General features: G+C 38.9%; 1 protein-coding gene across 4 annotated transcripts in view; it reads left to right on the top strand.

Moving 5' to 3' along the window:
• Positions 1-19,871, top strand: part of ccbe1 (collagen and calcium binding EGF domains 1) — a 112,106-nt gene that overhangs the window by 16,207 nt on the left and 76,028 nt on the right. Inside the window, exon 1 of one of the 4 annotated variants that reach the window (XM_034192742.1) lies at positions 9,678-9,795. The exons of the other annotated variants lie outside the window; for them this stretch is intronic. Within the exon in view, the coding sequence (XP_034048633.1) occupies positions 9,761-9,795 (35 nt within the window). The 5' untranslated portion in view covers positions 9,678-9,760. Of the gene's footprint in view, positions 1-9,677; positions 9,796-19,871 lie in introns of those variants that run through there. 4 annotated transcript variants of the gene reach the window in all.

Genomic DNA, 19,871 nt, shown 5'->3' with positions numbered 1-19,871 from the left:
TATAGATTCACTCAATCATTGATGAATAAACGTAAAAAAAAAAATCTATATATATATATATATATATATATATATATATATAAATAATGCAAAACCAGGAGCGGCTCCCAACATTTTTTTTTTGTTTAAACAAAGTGATTACTGCAAATTGTCATTTTAAAACATGTCCCAAAATAGGAGGCTCACTGGCCCTCACCTGTATCTATCAGAATCCAAAATTTCAAAACATATGCAGTAGTTCATCAAACTTACTGATTCAAAATTCTGTGGACCCACCCACTTACTCAGTTATGCCTGTGCATACCCTGCTAATCACTGTGAATAGCAGTTGCTGTTTCAAAATAATATAATTATTCAAAAATGACACAAATGCATTATGGATAGACTCTTGGAAAGTTTAAAGGACAGGGCAATATAAACATACACTGTTTACAACAGGAGATGTTGCTGTTTTTAAGGGAGGCCTTATACTCCTGCAGCCTTTGTGACCACTGGACTTTTGTCTTCCCATTTTCACCAGCTTCTGGTTCCCGGATAGAGCTGATTGATAAGGAAACAATCCACTTGTAACTACACAAGCATGGCAAACTGATTTACAAGAAAGGTCAAGACATCTTGCGTTATGCGAGCAGCATCACCTCCCTTAGTTGAAATCATAGTGCAAACATAATATTAGGGAAAAAGGAGTCAGGGCCATGATAGGGACTGTATCCATAGAGAGAATGTGAGAATCTGAAAATGGATTTGCATTTGCAATAGGGCAAATTAAATGGGGGGGGGTGGGGTGCCCAACCAACCAACCACAACCAACCAACCAACCAACCAACCAACCAACTTCAACCATAGAACACCACCTCTGGGCAAAAACTGTCCTACTTCAGTTGTTCTCAAAACTGACCCTCAAGTGCCATCTACCCTGCAGATTTTCCATCTGTTCCAGTGTTAGCTCATTCAGCTGTCTGTTTGTACCTGATTGGCTGAGCACACCTGAATGAACTAATCAGCTGGACAGATGGAAAATCTGCAGGGGTAGGCGGCATTATTTGAGGACTGGGTTGAGGATTGCCCGACAACCGGCCTGGCTATGAATTGGGCCAGATACTGGCCTCCATTTTTCCCAGTCCCTAAACGACCAATAGGAGAGCAGCGCTCGTGCCACATCATCGTGAGGCTGACGCATGGGCTGACGGCAGCGTCTCAGCCGCCAACCATTCACAGGCTAGGAGAGAGAAGCCAGTATCTGGCCCAATTCAGGGCCACTTGTCGGGCTAGGTTGAGGACCACTGTCCTAGTTGAACCACTAATATTGGTATGTCTCACGAAGGGACAATAACAAAAGGAAGACAATAAAAACAGTTTTCAAAACCAGGCAAAAACGAGTCAAACACTCCTTTCCTCTCTGAGGCAGACAGTGTTGCCGCCACATATGCTGAGGTCAGTCGTAACGGCGAGTTTGAGTATGAGCCTAAAACCATTATATCAGCTTTTGGGCTGTACAGTGGCGATGATCATTCTCTGCCTCTCAAGCTGCTGAGACATCAAAACAGGTGGGGACATAAACGGCACAGCATGTGCACCTCAGAGTCGTGACGCACCCTGGTATTTCTAAAAGCTGGTCATCCATGTTTGTGGGCAGTGATGACGAAAGGGAAGGGTAGGGCAGATCCCTTGGTTGAAAGGGCCATCAAGTGGGCAGACGTAGAAGTGCACCTCCAGAAGTCACATGCTCTGTGGTAATAAGCAGCAACGACACATTCGTGCTTCATAGACCTGATGAATCAGGCTCACGGTGCTGGAGGAGGAGGAGAAGAAACTGTTATTTTGCTGGGAAACACTGTAGTCATTACATTCTACATAACCTCATAACTTATTCTGAACACAGGTAAATAACACCTGAGTGACCTCACAGAGTGAGGAGCTGTAGTGACACCACGGTCCTCCTGTTTCACAGGGATATCCTTTGCAGGCTCCTTGGCGGCTCTGCTGTAACGGCACACTGTGTTCCTTAGTAACCCAAGAACTGTCACGTTCTGCAAGCGCCAGCGAACAGTGTGCACGCTCAGACCAAGAGGTCACACAGAGGTCCGTGTTGTTCGGAATGAAAGGTAGAGAATATTAGTATGTTTTCTACCAATTTTCATTGACCACCCTGACTAAACTATGAGGAAGGCACTGAGGTGAGCAAAGCATGACATTTATGCTTTTTATTTATAAGTCTCTCAACTTGATAAAGCAAATGGATTTAATGAAAAGCTGATTAAATTTTGAACCAGATGTCACCCAATGGCCGTGAAGGCAGATGAAGGCTGCAGTAGGTCCTCAAACCCCGATCGTGTGGGATTTCCCAGCATCCGACCTGGCTAAGGATCTGTCAAGGACCGTGTGACCATCCAGCGACATTCCCACATTAACCCATGCACAGGTGTCTAAACTGACCTGGATGTAGAATTCCACCATCCCATCCAGGAATCCACCATGAGGCAATCTTCCTCACCTCAGAGGATTGCACAATGAGAGAACAGATCAAAGGAATAACCCTCCAATGAAATAAACAGATAAAGGAACAGTCAAATGATTTCAGAAGACAAGAACCTTAAGAAGCATTTCAAGGAATAATCACAAAGTAACATGAGATAGAGAAAAAATCTTTGTTGTCATAAGGCTTACAAATATTACAGAAGAGAACAAGGAATAACACAAACAACATGTGCACTTGGGAGAACTGCTGCATCAACTCAGCTGAGAAGCACATCAGAAACAGTCTTACATGTCACGTCCAAAGTTATGGGCTTCAAAACATGGGGGCTGTGTATACAAATGGGTGAAATTCCTAAATAGTTAAATATTTTGGTTAAACCTCTTAAATTAAAGTTAGCAGTCTCCACTACAAGAACATCTTGATAGTTTTTAATTGTCTCCATTGTGGCGATTATATTATTTAAGCACAGCTTGGGACCCAACAGCAGAGAACAACTCCAGTGGAAAAGGACAGCAGTTATTGAGCAGGCAGAGGTCAGAGTACACACACTAAGCTACCTACGGAAGACAGTGTCCACAAGAGACCATCCACAATACAGGCAATCATACCAGAACAGATAACCGAAACACCAGAGGTTAGCTCGGAAAAACCATCACTGCAGCTCACTGGTCAATGATAAAGGTCAGAATTAAAGGTCAAATAACATCAGGACCGTCACATCTTATCATATATTTTATTTATTGTATTTCCTAATTCAAAAACTTCTGCAAGGATAAAACTGAACAATTCTTTCATCAGTATAAAAACTACAGATCAGTAGAGCGATCAATGCACTGTAGTTTGTTTTCACCAAGTACAACGTTGAACTTCAACTTTGAGTTTCTTATTCACAAACCCAGTTGCTTCATTCCACTCAAAATCCAATAAATTAAATGACAAAGGTGGTAAATAATCAGACATTTTCAGCTGTTATCAGTTGTGACATATAGATGTGAAAGAAAACAGCTCCCCCTAGAGGAAAATATTTGAACTACACGCCAGTGCTTGAAGAACCAGAATGGTGTTGAACAGAAAGTATGCTTGGACATTTTTCTGTGTTGTCGATTTTCACATTTAAATGCAACAATTATAAAGTTAAACACATGCATGCATACACACACACACATGCAATTCCAACAAATTTTGGCAACTGTCTTTGTACTGCTCCATTCCAATGTAAAGCTGTGCAACTAGTTACGCAGATAGTTTCACACTTTTTCGAGCACTCATCACAAAAATGTGAGACATTTCGTTACGATATCACAAAACGTAGAGAAATTTACTTTTCGTAATGCCATCATGAACTGCTGCGAGCTGGGTTGATTACAGCCATAGACAAGGTTGGGTAGGATTACTTTGAAAGAATACATGTGGATTACATGTATGTATGTACATACATTTGGATTACTTTTGGATTACCTTTCAAAGTAATCCTACCCAACCTTGGTCATAGAATCCTATACACGTATTAATGCCTTCAGAGTTGTTATGGGCGTCTTGGTGGCTTCCCTCACCCATCTCCTTTTTGCACACTCAGCTTCTGAGAAATGCCTAACCCAGACAGATTTTCCATCATTTGCAGCCAGTCTGTTTTGTGTACACTTAATCCTGTCAGACCTCAGCAGTGAAGCAGAGTTTAGGTCATTGTGAGTACTTGGCTCAGAGACCACTTGGAAACACAAGGGGCTGTATGTGTTTCTTTATGTATGAGTGGAGCTGTTTTTGGAAGGGCATGCAATAGAGCTGGGGGCAACCAAAGGACAAACAACCACACTAATGCTAAATGGATTACATTTCAATATGTTAATTGTTCCATTTGAGAACACTTGGCTTGTCAAGTTTATTTAGTTGACCAGATTTATTTATTCATGAGGCAGCGCTGCACACTGGCAGAGTTCACTTATTTATATCTGGCTCACTACAGCTCTGGACTGCTGCAGGTTCTTTCGAACAAATGTTCTAAAACATTTTTAATGACCACTAGATGGTGGCAACAGTATTTGTCACATTAACTTTTAGTAGTTGCAACATTTTGACCCCACTATATGTCAGAGGTCTGCCTGCTGATTTGAAATATCAAACCCATTATCACGTATGTAGCTGTAAAAATGAATACATACTGCATGCAAATTTTCAAATTTAATGGCAATTTCACCATTTTGACAGTGAGACTTCTTTTAAATAAACAGGCGCTTGATTAAGCTCATGTTCATTACATCAGTGAAGTTTTTCAAAGGAGAAAGGATGGCTTTTATCTGATTTGTTGGAAACACAGACCTTAGATTAATGAAGAATAAATAAATTAGTAAAATATGGATCTTGCATTTGATCTTTGATTCTGATTACAAGATCAAATCTCAGCATTAATCTTGAGTGATTAGTCTCAAATTTCAATATCAAACATGAAAAAACAGGATTAATATTCAATGGTCAGCAATTAGGATCAATAAAGAGAAGTGATCATGTTCAAAGTTCAATATGCGTGAACATCAGAAGAGTTTAATTATAAATTTGAACAACCAAAATCAAAGCACTGCATTAAAAATGAGCAATCAGGATTAAAATGTATCAATCAGGATCAAAAATCCATAGTTCAGCATTAAACATGAATGATGAGGATCAGCATTAAAGGTAGTGATCACGGTCAAATGTCAGCGATCAGCATTAAAGTTAAACAATAAATGATGAGTGATCAAGATTAAAGTTCTGCATTCAAATTGAAAAGTGCCTGCATGGAAGCAAAGTGTATTTATACAAGCATAGGAATAGAGCTGCAAAACCACTGGGGAGCGAACCAGGATTTACCAGAAAACAGAGGGGACACAGCAAAGCAAATAAATAAATAAATAAATAAAATAAAAAATAAAAACTGAATAGTGATTAACATAATCCAAATGTGTGAGGAAGACTACACAGGGGATAGTGCAACAACAGGACACCAGAGGGAGCCAGAGAACAGAGAAAGAGAATACAGAAGGGAAAAAAAACAAGAAACACGTGAACCCATAAACCAGTGCACGCAGCACGCATCAGAATAAAAGCACGAGGAATAAGTAAAAATACACAAGACAGTGTGAAGAATGAAAAACACTCACAAGAACATACTACAGACCAATAAAACAAAGCAGGAGATAACACAAGAAACGGAAAAGAAACAGAGGCCTGAAATAACAAAAAACAGAAATATGAATTATCACAATCAGGACAAAGTAGGAATCAGGCTCAGAGCTCAGCTTTGAAGATGAATGACCAGGATCAAAATCCAGCAGGACCAAATGTCAGCAATCAGTAAACACTTCACCATTAAAAATGGGTGATCAAGATCAAAACTCAGGACTAAAAATGAATGATCCGAATGAATTTCAACATAAGTGAGTGATAAAGGTCAAAATTCTGCACAAAAATGTTGTCTTTGGCAGATATAATTATTTGTCTTGTTGCATCAAATCAGTTAACGCAACTATTAATGTATCTTTTTGAACTTATGACCCATTTCCACACACAAACATGCGGGGCTTATGTGGACTTGAACCTAGAACCCTGTTGCCTTGAAGTAAGAGTGCTCTTCCACCACTATGCCTCCTACAGACAAATAAATAATAGACAGAGAAAGACAAGACACTCCTCAGCTTTTATACATTGCTGTCATTTTATGTTTGTATTTATATTTTTAGTTATTTGCTCACTTTTAAACTACTTTTATATTTTTACATGTTAATGGGTTTTGCGCTATATTTTATATAGTGTACTACATACAGTATGCAGTATGCAATTATAGTTTGTGTAGTATCACACTATTATTTGGTAAAATGTTTAAAAGGTTACACAATGTCCTGAATACACACTCTGGGTAATACACATAGAAAGTCACAGTGTGAAGAACCTAGGTGATCAACAATAAACTCAAGTGTGATGCTGTTGCTGTCAATAATCTTTCAAAATTGTCTTCAACTGATGATGCACCCATTCAACGTCAAATCGTAATATCTTTGGTATGATGACAATATATGATCATTTTGTATGTTAACATCACACTAAATTATCTACTAATAGGTTGGTCATCATCGTGTCCCACAGCAGCCTGTAGTCAAAGTTCTTGAAATGTAGCAATGTGGCCACCTGGTGGACATTTAGCATTAATGCACATACAATAGAATTTTGCAAGGATCTCTAGTAAGGTAGTAATAGGAATAACTGGCAGCTATGACATTTTGTAGAACCTTCCTTTCCTGGACCTCCACAACACTCAGCTCAATTCACCACGCCTCCCCCCAGCCAGTGATGACCAAATGAACCTTCATGAAGCACTTTAACCTGCTCTGAAAAGAGCTCGCCATCTAGTGGACTCAGAAAAAACAGGTTTCATGAAGCTTCATTTGGCATATTTCCTGCAATCTGGATGAATTTTTTTAAAAGCCTTCTCTGGTATTAGGATGGTGCAGATTGTCTTTGCAACCTGTCTTGATGTCATCCAGCAATCCATCTGTTCTGACTGAAGTCCTTTTCCTGAAGCTTGCCTGGATTCCTGCCGCCTTCCCTGATCATGTTCTCTGTGTTGTAGTCTTGAGTTTGGCAATCCTTCCTCTGTGCCTGTCTCTCTTTGGAAGATATTGCTCCAGCACCTCTTCAGGAATGTATTTTGTCTGTCACCTGTGTTGTGATGTTACATGTGATATGAGTGAGGAGGAAGGGTTCATATTAACTGCTCGTCTGATTCATCCTACTCTACTACATGTGAGACCCGAAACTGATCCCAGTTGGATCTGACCCGTTCCCTCACCACCGGAATGTTATGTGAGGAACAGGAGCATCACCATGTGGGTGAGAGACCTGTCCGCTGCACTTTCCTTACCGTCTTAACTCAGATTCCTTACAGTAAAATTCCCTATAAGTAAAGGCTATGGGAACATTTTTCAACCTAGGCTCTATTTTTTAGATGTTTTAAGATCATCTTTTCACTCAAGACAAAAATAAAATTAGTTCATTCTGCAAGACCGAAGCCCCTCATCAACGATCTGCTTTGAATGACTAAGTGGTGAGCAGCGCGTGTGCATGAGCTTCACAATGTTTCATCTCATCAGTTTCATTGTTGAAAAACTTGTGACTTGCCAGCAAACTTGTCTCCACACACTTCCTGGTTGATGTTCAAATAGTCCATGCGCCAAGCAGATTTTCGATACCACTTAAGAGGATTAACATCACTAAGGATCCAGCCTCCTGTCACAACAAAAATACACAAAAATGTATGACAGCCATCCCAGGATGGTAATTATAGCCAGGTAGGGGTCAATGAAGAATTATACAGTGGTCAAAATGTAAAAATGGTCCAATCATGTTGAGAAATATACCAAATTATTTGTCTGATCACACCAATTCCAAAAAGGTATAGTTTGGACTATCTATGACTGAATGTTCTGGAGTTATGAGGCAAAAACAGCAAAAATGGTGCCAAAGGTCAATTTCAGTTTGTACAGGGGTCAAAAGTTAAAGTTGCTCCAATTTGGTAAAAAGTGAGGCAAATTATTGGTTGAGTTAATAGGGTTTTAAAAAGGAATAGTTTGCACCATGTGTCATGCTTAGTTATCACGTTACAGGGTAAAACATATGTAACACAAATCATAGAATCCAATGGACATCACTACACTTTGGGGATCAAACATTCAACAGAGACAAATCTATTCTATTTATTAATCCTTTAATTTCAACCAGTAATTTGCATAATTTTTTACTGAAACTGGAGCAACTTTAACTTTTGACCCCAGTACAAACTGAAACTGGCTGTTGTCACAGTTTTTGCTGTTTTTACCCCATAACTCCAGAACATTTAGTCGTACTAAGTCCAAACTATACCTTTTTGGATTCATGATCAGACAAATAATGTGGCATATTTTTCAACATGATTGGAGCATTTTAAAATTTTGACCTCGGTGTCAAAACTGACCTCTCTCTTTATTGACCCCTGCCTTTCTATAGCTACTACCCTGGGATGTCTATCAGCTGAGGCTGGATTTTAAGTGCAGATTAGATCCCTTAAGTGGTACTGATTAGGTCAAAAATAATGACTGGCTCATGGACTAAAACATGAGATATGACACAAACTATAGACTGTATATTTACTGGACAAACCCTCTGTGACATCACCCATCAGTTTTCTGAAGGGTGGCTCTGAAGCTCAAATGTAACTATCTTGGAAGTGCCTCAATAAGCCTAACTCCTGGCCAACCCATAAATGGACAAATAGGTGGAGTGTGGGCAAGATCAGGATGACCCTTTTAAGACCCTTTTAGTTGCAAGCTGTAAACACATTTATGCCACATTGAAGATGGGCATTTTAACATGTGCTTCTCTGGGAAGTGATTCGCTCTTGAAGCCCTCCTTAATCATGACGGCGTGCAACACTAGTTTCAAGTAACTGCAAGTTTTACAATCATTTTTCAGCACCCAAGATTTCTGCTTCACACGTAATTGCTTCACAAAATGATTTGCTGTTTTGAAACTCTTGCAACACTAAATGGACCGATTGTTTTAGAAATTTAATCACGGGTTCCAAATGCTCAAAACACTACAATGGTGACATCTAGTGGGCACTGGGAACTGCTTGGATCAGAAAAGGTAAAGACACCTTTATTTTTTAGGGTCAAACATCAAAATGCCTGACACCGTCCTTTAAGGCTGTGCATGTTTTCGTCTTTAGCAGGAAATTGCTGTAATAATAAGCACAAAGCACTGAAGCCAACCCCCACCACCACTCACCCCCCATCTTCCTGGTTACGCCCCTGCTTTGGTTTTCTTGACAGAATTGCAGAAAGGGAGCTGATGATTTGCAGACAGAGGAGAGGAAGGCAAGTGTGGTGCACTGCTGACAGTGCAAAGGAATTTATTTCACATCGACAGCAGCACCCGGTAAGCTGGAGCCACAGCACCGTACACGGTGAAGTTCAACGCCACTGCTGGAGCCAGTCATCCATCCCACATCTGGAGCCCTGACGGCAGCCTGCACCCATGATCCTCAAACACCACAGGAGTCCTCTTCTGCTCACTGTGACCTGCATGTGTTTCTCAGGAGGCTGGCTGTGGTCCTACAGAGAAGATCAGGATGTTAACGGGAGGTAGGGCTGCGTCACATCAGAGAAAATAGGAAACCCTGCATGAGATGAAGGAGATGCTCACTCTGCTCCATCGTCTTTTCTCCCACAGCGAAGAATGCTCTGAAATAAGATTTCCACAACCAAATACCTCTGCATGAAATCGACTGGAGAAGTGACAACGTGCTACAGGTACCAACTCTGCTGGCATCCTGTTCAGAATAAGACTGAATGAGTGAATTGAACCAGAAAGGTGCTGAGAGAGTGTGATCCATCTGCCAAGTCTGGACCATCTTAAATGTCTTCATTGCATTAGGATTAATAACGTGATCGCATGGTTCTTATATTGCACAATCCCTTAAACTAAACATCGGAAACTCACTGAAATTTGAGAATATCAGTCTTACCATCCGAAAGAGTGGAAAAGAAAATACTCCATAATCTGAATCCGACTTCCAATCAACACCAGAACCTAATGGATTCTTCCTGTTGTTAATTTTGTGACTAATGCACATAAATTATTGGTAACACATGGTAGATACGTGATACTTACACCGTAGGTGATAGATGATTAGATTTGGGATTTATTTAGTGCACTATATTAATGAAGTCATTTTAATTGTCAAACAGTGTAACTATAACAAATGGTACACACTTGATACTTAAACTCTAGGTACTCCCTGGGCGGTGTATAATCAGATTAGAATTTAGGGGTGTTTTGTGCCAACTTCTGCACAATTATGAAATTATTTTTATTTTCAATACAATAACTCATTAACAATATGTGGTAGAAATGTAATACTTAGACTATAGATACCCACTGGGGAGTGAAAAAGGTCCTTAGACTTTCAGTTCATTTGGTGCATACAGTAGTGTTCAGAATAATAGTAGTGCTATGTGACTAAAAAGATGAATCCAGGTTTTGAGTATATTTCTTATTGTTACATGGGAAACAAGGTACCAGCAGATTCAGTAGATTCTCACAAATCCAACAAGAGCAAGCATTCATGATATGCACAGTCTTAAGGCTATGAAATTGGGCTATTAGTAAAAAAAAAGTAGAAAAGGGGGTGTTCACAATAATAGTAGTGTGGCATTCAGTCAGTGAGTTCGTCAATTTTGTGGAACAAACAGGTGTGAATCAGGTGTCCCCTATTTAAGGATGAAGCCAGCACCTGTTGAACATGCTTTTCTCTTTGAAAGCCTGAGGAAAATGGGACGTTCAAGACACTGTTCAGAAGAACAGCGTAGTTTGATTAAAAAGTTGATTTTAGAGGGGAAATCTTATACGCAGGTGCAAAAATTATAGGCTGTTCATCTACAATGATCTCCAATGCTTTAAAATGGACAAAAAAAACCAGAGCCGTGTGGAAGAAAATGGAAAACAACCATCAAAATGGATAGAAGAATAACCAGAATGGCAAAAGCTCACCCATTGATCAGCTCCAGAATGATCAAAGACAGTCTGGAGTTACCTGTAAGTGCTGTGACAGTTAGAATACACCTGTGTGAAGCTAATTTATTTGCAAGAATCCCCTGCAAAGTCCCTCTGTTAAATAAAAGACATGTGCAGAAGAGGTTGCAATTTGCCAAAGAACACATCAACTGGCCTAAAGAGAAATGGAGGAATATTTTGTGGACTGATGAGAGTAAAATTGTTCTTTTTGGGTCCAAGGGCCGCAGACAGTTTGTGAGACGACCCCCAAACTCTGAATTCAAGCCACAGTTCACAGTGAAGACAGTGAAGCATGGTGGTGCAAGCACCATGATATGGGCATGTTTCTCCTACTATGGTGTTGGGCCTATATATCGCATACCAGGTATCAAGGATCAGTTTAGATATGTCAAAATACTTGAAGAGGTCATGTTGCCTTATGCTGAAGAGGACATGCCCTTGAAGTGGGTGTTTCAACAAGACATTGACACCAAGCACACTAGTAAATGAGCAAAATCTTGGTTCCAAACCAACAAAATTAATGTTTTGGAGTGGCCTGCCCAATCCCCGGACCTGAATCCAATTGAGAACTTGTGGGGTGACATAAAAAAGCTGTTTCTGAAGCAAAACCAAGAAATGTGAATGAATTGTGGAATGTTGTTAAAGAATCTTGGAGTGGAATAACAGCTGAAAGGTGCCACAAGTTGGTTGACTCCATGCCTTGCAGATGTGAAGAAATCATGGAAAACTGTGGTTATACAACTAAATACTAGTTTAGTGATTCACAGGATTGCTAAAAAAGCAGTTTGAACATAATAGTTTTGAGTTTGTAGCATCAACAGCAGATGCTACTATTATTGTGAACACCCAATTTTCTACTTTTTTTTTTTTACTAATAGCCCAATTTCATAGCCTTAAGAGTGTGCATATCATGAATGCTTGGTCTTGTTGGATTTGTGAGAATCTATTGAATCTACTGGTACCTTGTTTCCCATGTAACAATAAGAAATATACTCAAAACCTGGATTAATCTTTTTAGTCACATGGCACTACTATTATTCTGAACACTACTGTATGTGTTAGTGATCTTTCTTACACACCAACTATACAGTAACTAATTAACAATAGAACATAGACACAAGATGTTTGGGGGTATTTTATGCTAACTTGTGCAAATTAATGAGGATGAAGTGATTCATCTTGTGCGTACAATAACTCTACCAGCACATGGTAGACATTTGATCCTAATACTATAGGTATCCAGTGAGGAGTAGATGAGCTGCTTATATTTTAGTTTCAGTATGTGCATATTTTCATATTAAGGATGAAGTGATTTTTCTTTGGAACACAGTATCTAACTAGAGCACTGCGCTCATAGAGCGCAAACCTCCACCAACACTAGTTTCCCATTACACAAATTTTTACCTTGGAAAAATTTTCAAGGTCAAAGTCCACAGAACATTGGTTATCTCTGCTATGCACATTTTGTCATTGCTTTTTGGCACTTCGTTTCCGACTGATAACTGGAAGACAAACGGGCATAAAATTGAAGACCCCATCCAATTTTGATGGGTAAATCCATAACAGAAAAATGAGAGTGATTGAGGCACTTGTGATTGAGATATAATGCAAAATGTACATCAAATGGGCTTTTCAATATTAAATACAAATGTCCACAAAATCCACAGTTCAGATCAGATTCTGATCAAACTTTGTCAGGTGATAGTGAGTGTCAGTCTGCACCTCAGCTTCAAACATGAGAGTGTTTGAGGCACATTTAATTAAGCTATAATGTAAAATATACATTCAATGGGGGTTTTCAATGTTAAATTTAAATGGCAACAAAATCTGTAATATGGATCAGATCCAGATCAAACTTTGTTAGTCAATCAAGAATGCCATCCTACATAATGCTCTCAAATATGAGAAATAAGAAATATAAGAAATTCAATATTTTCTTGACAGAGTTATGGATTTTTGAAAAATTGTTCAATGTTAAGGGCCCCTTCACACATAGTGCAAATACGTACAACTCCAGGGCAGCTCACGGCGATATTGCTCGTACGAGCAAACCATGAAACACTGCGCCAACGGGCAGGCGTGCACGATGCTGGTGCGATGGTTTGTGCACAAGGGAACACAGTGCCAGCAGCTGTGGTTACACATCGTCCAGACAAACAAGTAGGGGCGATAACACAACCTTCACCCAACTCTGTTGGTGGAGGTAACTAACAATAAACGGTACACGAATGATACTTACACCATAGATAACGGTAAAGTCCATTTCTGCGTGCTTTTGTTTCCCCTCTGGGAAAAAAAGTGATGTGACACTGGTGAAAGCTCTTTTCAGAAGTGCTCAAAATGTACATTTTTGGAACGTTTCATCTTGGCATCACTTGACAAACTGCTGGCTGTAATTCAAGCAGATTGTAACATCCTGTTTCATCTTCCAGTCTCAAATGCACTTACACGTAATTATGTTGGTGTATGATTATTGGCTGTGGCCGTGGTGTTTATTTAAAGAAGAAAAATGGTTTTCACTCAGTGTTCCACTGATGTATGTCTTCATGAGAGGTCAGTTCAGTTTACCTGCAAGCTGCGAGCTGACAGCTGCTCTCGACTCCGACTACAGAGCCAAAAATTCAGATGATGATATGAATTTGATTAAATAAATATGGAGTTATGTATAAGTCATAATGCAGTGCATATTTTTTTTTAAATAGGCAGTCTGACACCAAAATGCCAGCACAGTAGCCCTTGGCGTGAGTGAGATGTATGTCAAAGAGGCATGACTGAGTGGCAAAAGGAAGAAATAAACAAACAGTGTTTAGCAGACAGCATCAGTGTGTCTGCAGTTACTGCACATCTTGAAACATTTTTGTTGCTGTCTTAAACAGTTTTGAAACAGTCTGATATTGGTTTCAAATGAAGTGGGCCCATAATAGGGATTCTGGAGCTTTCTTCCTCTTTAACTTGTACAGTTAAGTCCATACAGTGCATCCAGAAATTATTCACAGCTCTTCACTTTTTACACATTTTGTTATGTTACCGCCTTACTCGAAAATGGAGTAAATTAATTTTCCCCCTCAAAATTCTAGTCACAACACCCCATAATGACAACATAACTTTTTTGTTGCAAATTTATTAAAAACAAGAAACTAAGAAATCACATGTACATAAGAATTCACAACCTGTTGACCCCCAAAATGTGAATCAGCTTCAAATCGTGAATTATCAGCAAACCTTTAATGAAAATTTATTCAGGAATATTCACGAGCTGTTAATAATTTTTGTGCATGATATATATATATATATATATATATATATATATATATATATATATATATATATATATATATATATATATATATACGAGGTCCTGTGAGGCTTCATCACGGCGTTGCTGTGCGCCATGCGGCACCGCCGTGACGCATGAAGCCTCCGCTCCTCTTTCCATGACAAAAACTCCTGTAACAGTGGAATGTGCCGTTCATTTCCAAACTGGACGCTGTATTTTATCCGGGACGTCATCTGATTAGCACAGGAATTGTGAAAAGACGTGAACATCAGCACTTTTTTGGCACATTGAGACAGACGTGCAGAGGAATTCCGCGCGTCGCGACGGTGCCGCATGGCGCAAAGCAACACCATCATGAAGCCTCACGGGACATGTTCTGGCATGTCCAGGCACATCCACAATTTCTCGGATAATCACTCAATGGAAAAACCACCGACAGCTGTCTGAACGCCATCTCAAAGCCGTCCTGTGAGACCAAAACTGAGGTGGTTTTGTCTCGCTCCAGTAGCGAATCCATCGTGACGCGCAAAGCCTCTGCTCGGCTTTCCATGACAAAATCTCTTGTTAAAAGTGAAATCTGCTGGAAAATTGTTGATGTCCAGCTCTTGTGATAACCAGAGAAAGTGCACATGACGGTCTCGGATCCACAGAGCCATCCGTTTAGAAATGATCCGGTGGTTTGTGGCTCTCGATGACGGCACGGAGTGCGGCGCGCCGAGCGTCCTTAAAGCTGTAGTAACAGTCCTTATTCTCTGTGAAGCCTGTAAAATTTTCACCGAAAGCCAGATAAATTTTTCAAATGGTTTCCAGCTGCCAGTCTCTAACAGTTTCTGAAAAAATTCTGATGGAAAAAAAAGCCCAAATCATTCCGTCATTTCCTGACAATGAAAATCCGCCGAGTGGGCTGGACCACTCCTCACTCAAAGCCTGCTCACAGGCGAATGACACAACCGACATGCGTGGAAAAACTCACGCATGCGCACGAGGGTTCAAGCTTGTCTGACGCAATCACACGTGATTCAAATCCATATGGTTTTTGAAAAAAAATAATAAGGTCGGATACTTTTCTAATAGACCTTGTGTGTATATATATATATATATATATATATATATATATATAGTAATTAACAACGTATGGAAAACACTTTATACTTATACCATCTGTCTCCAGTGAGTAGGAGATGAGTTAATTACATTTTTGTGTAATAATGAAGATGAAGTGATTATGCTTGTGAACATATCTCATTAAGAAGACATGGTAGACACTTGATACTTATGCCGCAGTATCCCATGGTGAGTTGATGAGGTCATCAGACTGTAAGATTTTTTAGTGCACATATGTGCATGGTAATTAGGATTGATTGATTTACATTTATTTCTGAAAATATTTATAATTCTGTTCTTCTAATTTAGGTGTATCAATAATTCTGGCCAGTATTGTAGGTGTATGTCTCAATATTCAACAGTAAAATTATTTGATTAAATTATGTGTTTATTTGTATAACAGAGATTTTGTATTTCTAAAGTGGAAATTGGTCACAAATTTGATTCATTTATTTAAACATTAACATTTTAAGCCAACATACCTTTGCATATAAGCGCTAAAACATTTAAACATATATTTGCCATCTTCCTGAGTATAAGTCGCACCTTTCTTCTGTATTTTTATTAGCGCTATAATTTGGAATTTTTGTGCACTGTTGTCATATACTTTTATTAGTGCCATTTATTATTTTATTATATGAATTTTGTTTGGTTAGTGCTTTGATTCTTGGGAATTCCCTATAAAAAATGTTGTTGTTGTTATTATTATTCAGAACAGACACATGGTTTTCCAGTATATGAATCACACGGTCTCCCACACTAGTAAAAATAAGAACAAACTAGAAGCACTCAGAGAGTGCAAACCTCCGCCAAGGCCATGGGGTCACTGATGCCATAACATCTACATGCCGTGGAATCATTGAACCTAAAAAAGTCTAACAATTATGTTTGCTCAGTAGTAAAAAAAAGTTTCATGTGTTGTGACTGGATAGCATGTATCCTTAGCGCTTGGCATCACAGTTTATTGCAACTTGCACCTTTCCCAGAAGCTACTGTCATCTGAGCACTGATATTGATATTGCATGTGCTTATAGACAAAAACAAATGAGACAAAATTCAATTTATTATTCAACTAAACTGCAAATATATGATTTTTTGTTTTTTTTTTAACATTTATGAAACACTTCTCTAAACAAGGCCATAGGGTCACTGACCCTAAAGAGATTCCCTCCTTGGCACAGTGATCTATTCAACAATTCAGTGTTACAACCAAAACTATGATATATACACTTTTCTTTCCTTTATATTTGACATCCTTGACCATGAAAACATACCACTAGAACTTGGAATCACTTTTATGTCTTTATTAGTTCAAAAGTTATTGTATAAAAACGATTTTTCGGTAATGGCGATTTTCTTCTGGATGTAGCTCCATAACATTTGCAGCTACATCAAATCTGATGACACCTTACTGAATCAGTACAGATTCAGCTACAATTTGGTGTTAGTTGTGCATCTCTAGCTTCATTTGTCACCTCACACTGACACATTTTCTATTTTCCCTATATTTTTGCATATTCTGGATCACCAGATCCAGAATCCGGATCCGATCATCACCAAACTTTGTTGTTTGATAGAACATTTGACTATGTTACACCCTAATTTTTTTTCAAGCCTTTCTGCCTTGTTTTTGTGGATTTAGAAACTAGAATCCTTTAAAAAATTCCTGGATCCGGATCGTGATCCGGATCACCACTAAAATTTAATCACTTGTTCCTCTTGTCATTTCCAACCACTCCACAAAATGTCATCAAAATCCTTTCAAAGCTTTTTGAGTTATCCTGCTGACAAACAGACAAACGCGACCGAAAACATAACTTCCTTTGCGGAGGTAAAAAACTACTCCAGAAAATACAGTATATTGTGTGTTTGAAGGAAAACTGGCTGTATTGCTAGTATTTCAGAGGAAAGAACTGCTGAAAACAGCAGATTTTTATAATATTATATTTTACTATAGTTTTACTGAAGATTGTGGCTGCTTTTGACTTGGAAAAACAAAGTAGGCTTTGATTAAAATGATAAGATGGGACTTGTTCTTTTAATCATACATTATTCACAATTTTTGGATCAGTTGAACACCAATTACATGCTTTTTCTTGAATAGTTTTTTCCTCCAAACCACAGTTTATGCTGCTGATGAGAGATTAGATTTCAAAGCCGGATTATGACTACCCTGAGAATGACCCTTTTTATTTCAGTGAGCATTTTGAATTTAAGGAGCTCTGAAGGTTTACTCAGCACTTACAAAGCTAATGTGATAATCCTGCTTCATCGCTCAAGCCTCATGGAGAAACTATACCTGACACCTGATCTATTTCCATGCTTTTGTGAACTCCTGGAGATGTCAGCTGAATCAGGATCTGAACTGGAAGCATTATGCTGTAATATGAGAAACGTTTGTCAATCAGTTTGTGTGTTCCACTGCTCTTCCCACATTCTTTTCCCACCAGGTGGATGAAAGGTGAGTCTGAAATCATCCTTAAATACTTAATTTTTGTAAAATGCAAGGTCAAATCAAAATCAAAATTTGGATTTTTCACTTTTATGTCCAGCAAACCTGTCACAAACATGGAGATGGGCTCTGGAATTGCCCAGGCAAGATTAAATTTACGAAATGCCAATAATTGGGGTTAAAACCAAACATACAGTGCCCTCCAAAAGTATTGGAATACATGGTATTTCACACATTTTAATTTGTTTATGTCATTTCAAATTAAAAGAAAAAATATATTAAAAAAATAAAAATTTCAGCGAAACATATACGCTTGCATCTCAGATACGTTCTGTCAAATTGTAGCTGAACTTTCAGGTTCTTTTTAAGAAAATCCTCCTCTACAGCACTTCATCATGAAGCTGTATAACTGGTGATATAAAATGCAAAACATGCACTGTGCACAATTTCTCCAATCACAGCCACAGAAGCCTGTAACTTCTTCTGGGTTGTCTGGGTATCTTGGTGGCTTTCCTCACTGTTCTCCTTCTTGCACAGTCACTTCATAACTAATGTAAATGAAGTCCAAGACATATTCAGTAACTTGGAAATGGTCACATAGCCATTCCATGACTTGAAAACTGGTGATTAAACTGATTATTTACAGGAATTATACCAAAGCGTTCCATTACTTATGCAACCCATCATCTGAGCTATATTTTTTATTATTTTATATCCAGTTGTAGAGATATGCTTTCAGTTTGAATTTAATCAGATCATTTTAGAATTTTTTTCTTTTCTTTTCTTTTCTTTTTTTGTATTTGAAATGGCATAAACAACTTAAAATGTGTGAAATACCAAGTGTTCCAATACTTTTGGGGGGCACTGTAGTATGAATATGGATGTGGGTTCTGGAATTGCCCATGCAAGGTCAAATTTGCCAATGGACAGCCATGGGGACAAGGCCATTGGAGTCTCAGGTTAAAATTTGATTTATTTATTTATCTATTTCCAGCACAGTTTGCACCAAACATGGGAAATGGGTCTGTTCTAGAATTCCCCCACAAGGTCAAATTTGCCAGAGGTGAAATAACAAGGACAAGGTTATTGGAGATAAAGGTTCAAATTTAGGCTTTTCACTCAATTTCTGCCAAATTTGGTACATATTGTATATAGAAGTGGGTTCTGGATTTGTCCAAGCCAGGTCAACTTTGCAGTCAAGACAATTGGAGTGAGTTTTTTTCACTGCAATATGGCCCAAACATGACACATACAGTATGTGCAGGTCTGTTCTAGAATTGTCTAGCTAGGTCACATTTGCCAAGGTCAATCATTGGGGTCATGGTCACTGGGGATAAAGGTCAAAAATTAAAGTTTTCACTTTGTTTTGCAACAAAGGTGACCCGCATATGGAGGTCTGTTCCTGAATTTCTCAGCAAAATCAAATTGGTCAAAGGTCATTCATTGAGGTCAAAGTCACAGCTGTCTGACTGTTTGTTGACTGACTCCTCTCAGGTTCTTCTGCTCAGTTCTACCAAATTTTGTATGCCAATGAAGGGTGACCCTGATACATATATAATTTATTTTGGCAGATTAGGGTCAAGAATTTTGATTTTCAAGTCAGTTTGGACCAAATGTGGCAACACACTTAAGTGGATTTCAGAATTGTAGAGACATTTGGGTTAAGGTCAAAGTCAAGAGGGTCAAATGTCAGTTTTGCTGTAGCCCTTAATGTCTTCATGCCCATGGGCACCAAAGTCTGCATAAACTCTCATTAGTTGTTGTTGTGTTGTGTTCTGTATTGTAAACTTTTTTGTAGCATGGCCCAAGCAGTGGGTCACCCTTTTGAGTCTGGTCTGCTTGAGGTTTCTTCCTCAAATCATCAGAGGGAGTTTACTGTTACCACTGTCACCTGTGTGTTTGCTCTAGGGGTTGGTACGGTTAGACCTTACTTGTGTGAAGCTACCTGAGGCAGCTTTGTTGTGATTTGGTGCTATATA

The sequence above is a fragment of the Thalassophryne amazonica genome, chromosome 17 (assembly GCF_902500255.1).
Source record: "Thalassophryne amazonica chromosome 17, fThaAma1.1, whole genome shotgun sequence".
Taxonomy (NCBI): domain Eukaryota; kingdom Metazoa; phylum Chordata; class Actinopteri; order Batrachoidiformes; family Batrachoididae; genus Thalassophryne; species Thalassophryne amazonica.
The sequence above is the reverse complement of the archived record's forward strand: the minus strand, read 5'-3'. Positions and strand labels throughout refer to the sequence as shown.